General features: G+C 57.8%; 1 protein-coding gene across 1 annotated transcript in view; it reads right to left on the bottom strand.

Annotated features, from left to right (window-relative positions):
* The window catches only part of LOC144607906 (uncharacterized), a 44,596-nt gene extending 38,150 nt beyond the window's left edge, over positions 1-6,446 (bottom strand). Inside the window, exons 1-3 of the mRNA XM_078425034.1 lie at positions 6,160-6,446; positions 4,810-4,910; positions 610-642 (exon numbers count right to left, since the gene is read on the bottom strand). Of these exons, the coding sequence (XP_078281160.1) occupies positions 610-642; positions 4,810-4,910; positions 6,160-6,446 (421 nt within the window). The remainder of the gene's footprint in view (positions 1-609; positions 643-4,809; positions 4,911-6,159) is intronic.
* Positions 6,447-7,994: the final 1,548 nt, after the last annotated feature.

Raw genomic sequence — 7,994 nt, 5'->3', positions numbered from 1 at the left:
TGTGAATTGGCTTCTGTAAATTGTCCCCCTGGTGTAGGAAGGGGCTAGTGTACTGTTGTCGGTCGCCACAGACTCAGTGGGCCGAAGGGCCTGTTTCCATGCTGTATCTCTGAACTAAACTATACCACACTACTGCACATACACCTTCATGAGTAAACAAAAAATGATCTCAACATTTCTTTCTCTGCATTTGACCTGCAGCATTCCAAGAATAAGGTTCATTTCAAAGAGGAATGGGAATGGGAAGGGGAATGGGAATGGGAATAGATTGCAGGTCTTGCCAACAACACTCACATCCTGTAAATGACTGTAAAAAAAAGATGACGAGGCCACACTGGAGTATTGTGTTCGGGTTTTGCTCACCGTGCTATAGGAAGGATGTCATTAAGCTGGAAAGACCGGAGAAAGGATTTATGAGAATGTTGCCAGGATTCGAAACGTCTGAGCTAGAGGGGAAAGGTTGGGCAAGCTAGAACATTATTCCTTGGAGGGCAGGAGGCTGGGGTGTGATGATACAGAGGTGTACAAAATCATGAGGTGAATAGATAGGAAAGATGCATGGCAGCTTCCAGCATACACTACCAATACATACAACAGGTACATTCTTACCTTTAAAAAGCCGCCAAAAAGCCAATTTTTGTGCTGTATAAAATGAGGAAGAAGCTGAAGGATCTGGCGAAGAGGAACCAGAAGGGCTGCCAAGCTCGTGGACGCAAGAAGCAGCTGGGAAGACGTCTGGCCAGCCGGCGGGAGAAGGGGAAACGCGGCCGGGAAGCAGAGGGCTGCCGACCGGGGGGTGGGGGGGGAGAAGAAGAGGAGGAGGAGGAGTGGAGTGTCGAGCCCGAAGAGGAGAAGGAAGAGGACCAGGGAGAGGCCGATTGGCAGTGGAGGCCGAGCAGCAAGGAGAGCTGGGCCGGGCGCTGGGAGCCGAGGCGCAGGACCAGGCCACGGCTCTGCTCGGCGGCCCCAGCCTCAAGGTGTTGAGCGCCGGCCAAGTGGATGCGGAGCCCGGCTGACGGAGATGGCGTGCGGGGAGAAGGGCTGGAGGGCCAGCAGGAACGGCGAAGGGACGAAGAACTGCAGGAAACGAGGCGCGGAGCAGGGGCGCCGAGCCTGGAGGAGCGAGGAGTGCAGGAACGGGGAGAGAATTTTTTGAGGATGTAACTAGAAAAATGGGAGAGCCGGTGGATGTAGTGTACATTTGATGACCCGCTGCACTGAAAGCCCAAGTGAGTACACGGTGTGCCCTCCAGTAGGCGATGCGTGGCAACAGTACGGGTCAGGGGCCGTGACCTTGCCTGCCGTGCAATTCCCCTATAGGAGAGTTTTAGAGGGATGTGGAACAGGCGCGAGGTAAGTGTGAGACAAGAATAGATGGGGTATCTTGGTCAGCACGGATAGGCTGGGCCGAAGGGCCTGTTACCAAGCTGTGTAACTCGATGAATGAAAGAATGATGATTGAATGCCCAGACCAGAGGACATAGATTTAAGGTGAAGGGGAAAAGATTTAATAGGAATCCAGAGGGGTAACTTTTTCACACAAAGGGTGGTGGGTGTATGGAACAAGCTGCCAGAGGAGGTAGTTGAGGCTGGGACTACCCGCCGTTTACGAAACAGTTAGACAGGTACATGGATAGGACAGGTTTTGGGGGATATGGACCAAGCGCAGGTAGGTAGGACTAGTATAGATGGGACATGGTGGCCGGTGTGGACAAGTTGGGCCGAAGGGCCTGTTTGGGCCTATGACTCTAAAAACTCCACACCCCACCAGTCTGCCTGCGAGTCAGTTTCCTCGGGTTGGCTCTTCGCAAGAATGAAACCTGGGCCAGTCAGCCCGGCCCCGGCCCCAGCCCCACTCCCAGCCCCAGCACGCAGTCCCAGTCCCAGTCCCAGCCCCAGCCCCAGCCCCAGCACCCAGTCCCAGTCCCAGCACCCAGTCCCATCCCCAGCACCCAGTCCCATCCCCCACCCCCACTCCCACCCCCAGCCCCACTCCCACCCCCAGCCCCACTCCCACCCCCAGCACCCAGGTCCCAGTCCCACTCCCACTCCCACCCCCCAGTCCCAGCCCCAGCCCCAGCACCCAGTCCCACCCCCCAGTCCCCAGCCCCAGCCCCAGCCCGTCCCAATCCCACCCCCAGCCACACCCAGTCCCACCCCCACCCCCCACTACCAGCCCTACCCCCACTCCCACCCCCAGCCCCACCCCCCAGCCCCAGCCCCACCCCCCAGCCCCAGCCCCACCCCCAGACCCAGCCCTACCCCCACCCCCAGCCCCACTTACCAGCCCCAGCCCTACCCCCCACTCCCACCCCCAGCCCGTCCCAGCCCCAGTCCCAGCCCCACCCCCACCCCCAGCCCCACCCCCAGTCCCACCCCCAGTCCCAGCCCCACCCTCAGTCCCTTCACCAGCCATCGCTGCCGAGCGGAGGGCGGACAAGGGCAGCCGTGCGGAGGGGAGGGGGGGGAAAGGAGGAAGGGGAGGGGGGGGAAAGGAGGGAGGGGAGGGGGGGGAAAGGAGGAAGGGGAGGGGGGGGGAAAGGAGGAAGGGGAGGGGGGGGAAAAGGAGGAAGGGGAGGGGGGGGAAAAGGAGGAAGGGGAGGGGGGGGGAAAAGGAGGAAGGGGAGGGGGGGGGAAAAGGAGGAAGGGGAGGGGGGGGAAAGGGAGGGGGGGGAAAGGGAGGGGGGGAAAAGGAGGAAGGGGAGGGGGGGGAAAAGGAGGAAGGGGAGGGGGGGGAAAAGGAGGAAGGGGAGGGGGGGAAAGGAGGAAGGGGAGGGGGGAAAGGAGGAAGGGGAGGGGGGGAAAGGAGGAAGGGGAGGGGGGGAAAGGAGGAAGGGGAGGGGGGGGAAAGGAGGAAGGGGAGGGGGGGGAAAGGAGGAAGGGGAGGGGGGGGAAAGGAGGAAGGGGAGGGGGGGGAAAGGAGGAAGGGGAGGGGGGGGAAAGGAGGAAGGGAGGGGGGGGAAAGGAGGAAGGGGAGGGGGGGGAAAGGAGGAAGGGGAGGGGGGGAAAGGAGGAAGGGGAGGGGGGGGAAAGGAGGAAGGGGAGGGGGGGAAAGGAGGAAGGGGAGGGGGGGGAAAGGAGGGAGGGGGGGGAAAGGAGGAAGGGAGGGGGGGGGAAAGGAGGAAGGGGAGGGGGGGAAAGGAGGAAGGGGAGGGGGGGGAAAGGATGAAGGGGAGGGGGGAAAGGAGGAAGGGGAGGGGGGGAAAGGAGGAAGGGGAGGGGGGGAAAGGGAGGGAAGGGGGGGAAGGAGGAAGGGGAGGGGGGAAAGGAGGAAGGGGAGGGGGGGAAGGAGGAAGGGGAGGGGGGGAAAGGAGGAAGGGGAGGGGGGGGAAAGGAGGAAGGGGAGGGGGGGAAAGGAGGAAGGGGAGGGGGGGGAAGAAGGAGGAAGGGGAGGGGGGGGAAAGGATGAAGGGGAGGGGGGGAAAGGAGGAAGGGGAGGGGGGGAAAGGAGGAAGGGGAGGGGGGAAAGGAGGAAGGGGGGGAAGGAGGAAGGGGAGGGGGGGGAAGGAGGAAGGGGAGGGGGGGGAAGGAGGAAGGGGAGGGGGGGGGAAGGAGGAAGGGGAGGGGGGGGAAGGAGGAAGGGGAGGGGGGGGGAAGGAGGGAGGGGGGGAAGGAGGAAGGGGAGGGGGGGGGAGGAGGAAGGGGAGGGGGGGAAGGAGGAAGGGGAGGGGGGGGGAAGGAGGAAGGGGAGGGGGGGGAAGGAGGAAGGGGAGGGGGGGAAGGAGGAAGGGGAGGGGGGGGGGAAGGAGGAAGGGGAGGGGGGGGGAAGGAGGAAGGGGAGGGGGGGGGAAGGAGGAAGGGGAGGGGGGGAAAGGAGGAAGGGGCCGGGACCCTCTCCAGGAGATCAAGGGCAAGGGGCGGCGGGGCGCCCAGTCACCCGGTACCCGGTCCCCGGTCCGCTCACCTTGCTGGTCGAGGTCGGGGGGCGTCTGTGCCCAGCAAGAGCAGGAGGAGAGAGAGGCGCAGGCAGGTGCGGGCGGAGAGCCCGGGGCTGGGCATGGCCGGGCTGTGCGGCTCCGGCCCCGCTGCTGTTGATTTCCAAAGCCGCCACCATTCGGAGCCCGTTTCCCCGCGTCACAGACCGGCCGCCGAACGTCTGCCCCTGGAACCCACGGACGGGGACCTCGGCGGAGACCCGGGACCCCCCCCCCCCTATCACTCACATCGTCCTCTGTCCTCCATTCCACACCTCCCTGCTCCCTCCATCCAAACTGATCCCCACCCATACACCTGGAGGTTAACCTGTACACCTGGAGGTTCACCTGTATACTTGGAGGTACATCTGGAGCACAAACCTGTACATCCAGAGGTCAACCGGTATACCTGGAGGTCAAACCTGTACACTTGGTCGCCAAACCTGTACACCATAGGTCAACCGTAACCCTAGAGGTCCACCTGGTGGTCTACCTGTACACCTAGAGGTCCACCAGTAAACCTAGAGGTCAAACCTGTACATCTGGAAGTCAAACTGTACACCTGGTGGTCAAACCTGTACACCCATAGCTCAACCCGTACACCTAGAGGTCGCAGCTGCGGCTTGCCTGCAGTCCGTCTGTCTTTTGTGTTTTTTTGTTGTTTTTGTCTCAATTGTAGTGTTAATATGATGTAGTGTTGTATGTTATGTTTTGGGGGGGGGGGGGGGGGGGGGGGTGGGAGGGAACGGGAACTGTAACTGTAACATTCTCTCTCCAGAACGGAGACGCGACCTTTGTTCTGTATCGTGTCTCCGTTCCCGTTGCGGCCTACCACCGGCCATGCACCTGGGACCACCTGGGGCTCTGGTTCGCAGAGCCCGTGGCCTGGACTCACCACCTGCGGCGCTGGCTGCCTGCGGATGCTGCGGGAACGGCTGCGACTCGTCTCCGGAGGCTCCGGCGCGGGCCGCGTGGACGTCGGAAGCCCGCAGGCCCCTGGGTGGGGGGCCGACATCGGGAGCTCCGGCAGCGGCAGAGGCAACGTGTTCGCCCGCCCCGAATCGCGGGGCTTGGGTCGGCCCGCCGCGGACCTTTCACCGTCCGGCGCGGCCTGAAATAGGCCGCGGGATTTTTTTTTCACCGCCCAGCGGGGGCTTCAATATCGGGAGCCCCGACCGCCCCGACGTGGCAACTCCAACAGCCTGACCGCGGGACAAGACGGCAGGGAAGAGAAAAAGACATTCTGGCCTTCCATCACAGTGAGGAGGGACTGGAGGAGACACACTGTGATGGATGTTTCTTTTTGTTTGGTGTTAGTTGTGATTGTATGTGTTATTGCATTTTTATTGATTAATCTTATTGGTCTTATTGTTCAACTGCGGGTAATGTTTCATTTTACTACACATTTATGTGTATGTAACAAATAAACGACTATTGACTATTGACCATCTGTACACCCAGAGATCCACATGTACACCTGAAGGTCCACCAGTACACCTAGTGGTCTACCTGTACATATGGAGGTCAACCCTACACATTTGGAGGTCAACCTGTACACCTGTAGGTTAGCCTGTACACCTGGAGGTCAACCTGTACACCTGGAGTTCACACCTGCACACTTATAGGTCAACCTGTACACGTCTCATAGGTCAACCTGTACACCGGGTGTACAGGTTGACCTATGAGTGTGCAGGTGTGAACTCCAGGTGTACAGTTTGACAGATGTCCATCTGTATACCTTGAGGTCCACCTGCACACCTGGAGGTCAACCTGTACACCCGGAGGTCAACATGGACACCTAGAGGTCAACATGGACACCTAAGCGTCCACATGAACACCTAGACGTCCACATGCACACCTGGAGGTCCACCTGTACACCCGGCGGTCACCATGGACACCTAGAGGTTCACATGCACACCCAAAGGTCAACATGGACACCTAGAGGTCCACATGCACACCTGGTGGTCCACCTGTATACCTGGAGGTCTACCTGGACACCTAGAGGTCAACATGGACACCTAGAGGTCCACATGTACACCTGGAGGTCCCCCTATACACCAGGGGGTCAACATGGACCCGTGGAGATCCACATGCAAATCTAAATCTGGAGGTCCACCTGTACACCCGGAGGTCAACATGTGCACCTGGAAGTCAACATGTACACCTGGCGGTCCGCCTGCACACCTGAGGTCCGCCTGCACACCTGAGGTCAACCTGCACATCTGGCCAACCTGCACATCCATACCATGAGCACATGCGCGCGCATTGCTGCCCACCGGCCGTTGCTGGGTAACGGCGGGTCGCCATGGTTTCCTTTGTGACGCCGGGTGCGAGGGCAGAACTGGAAGCGCGATCCCTTGATCCCGCCTTTTCCGGTTGGGCGTCGTTCCTGTCGGTTAGACCCGCCCCCCCCTGATCTCTGCATTTCGATTGGTCGGCCCCCGTGTCCATCAGGCCGGGCTGTTTTTTTGACTGGAGCAGGTGAGCGGCGCCCTGGCTCCAGGCGGCGGCGACTTCAGTCAGTGAGTACATCGGCATTAAAGGGGCAGTCACCGGGAAAAAAAACAACACGCATCAATATTGTACGGAGGTCAAAAAATCATCTTCGGACTTTAGAATCATAGAGTCATACAGCATGGAAACAGGCCCTTTGGCCCAACTTGTCCATAACAACCAAGATGCCCCACCTCAGATGGTCCCATTTGCCCATGCCATGCTCATATCCCACTCAACGTTTCATGTAAGATGGTCACAAAATGCTGGAGTAACTCAGCGGGACAGGCGGCATCCCTGGAGAGAGGGAATCCGGGTGATGTTTCGGGTCGAGACCCTTCTTCAAACTGAGAGTCAGGGGAGATCACTGGATGGATTTAAGAGAGAGTTAGATAGAGCTCCCGGGGCTAGTGGAACCAAGGGATATGGGGAGAAGGCAGGCACGGGTTATTGATTGGGGACGATCAGCCATGATCACAATGAATGGCGGTGCTGGCTTGAAGGGCCGAATGGCCTCCTCCTGCACCTATTTTCTATGTTTCTATGAGAGGGCAACGTAGAGATATGACGGGGTAAGGTGTGAAAACGACGGGTCAAAGCAGTCAATGAATCAAGGAAATGAATGGTTCATTGTTCGATGAGGGGAAGGTGACAACAAGGCACACAAATAGTAAATTAATCAGGAGGATAGTGAACTAGGTTGGGGAGGGACAGGGAGAGAGAGGGGAGCAAGAGTTACTTGAAATTAGCTGTGTTGTGAGCAGCCCAAGCAAAATATGGGGTGCTGTTCCTCCATTTGCTAGTTGTCCCTGGACCCACTACAATCTAGCCTTCCAGCACAGCCTACGACGCAGAACCTTACCAAAGACGGTGCTGAAATCCATATAGAATATGTGGAGTTAGAATGCTGACTAGAGTAAAATCTACGTCAATGGCCTTGGCCTCATCAACCTTCTTCAAAACACTCAAACAAATACATGAGACACGACCTCCCATGGACTTCTTTGTTATAGTTCTACACTTTTCTTATGTGAAAGCATTCTGTGGTCAAAGAAGTATTTTTGAACTGTTATTGGTGTTATAGGAAGGCCAGCTGCAAGATTGAACATGGCAAAACCCACACACGAATGGACCCTGGTCATATCATCTCCATTGTTTCCGTGCTGTATCTCTAAATCTAAAATCTAAATCTAAAAAATTGTTTTAGTAATGGTGATTAGCCATTTTCTGGGAGAGCTCCCCTGATGTTCCTCAAAGTAGTGCCATGCATCCTCTGCACCACTTGAGAGAAAAAGAAAACTACTGGAGGAACTCAGTGGGTCAAGACCTTACGTGATTTTCCAGCCTGATACACTGTGTTGATCCGAAAAGTCAACCATTCCTTTTCTACCCCACAGATGCTGTTTGACCCATTGTGTTTGTTCAACAATGTGCTTTTCTTTTGCTCAGGATTCCAGCATCTGCAGTTCCTTTTGTCTGTGTTCTACAGCAGTTGACTGGAAAGAGGGAGTTAAGTTTATTGTCTCATTCAGAAGATAGACGAGTATGCGCAGGAATGACCACTATTGGAAGGGCATGTGAAGTGCA

Source organism: Rhinoraja longicauda, chromosome 30, assembly GCF_053455715.1.
Source record: "Rhinoraja longicauda isolate Sanriku21f chromosome 30, sRhiLon1.1, whole genome shotgun sequence".
NCBI lineage: Eukaryota > Metazoa > Chordata > Chondrichthyes > Rajiformes > Arhynchobatidae > Rhinoraja > Rhinoraja longicauda.
This window is presented reverse-complemented; position numbering and strand designations above follow the sequence as displayed.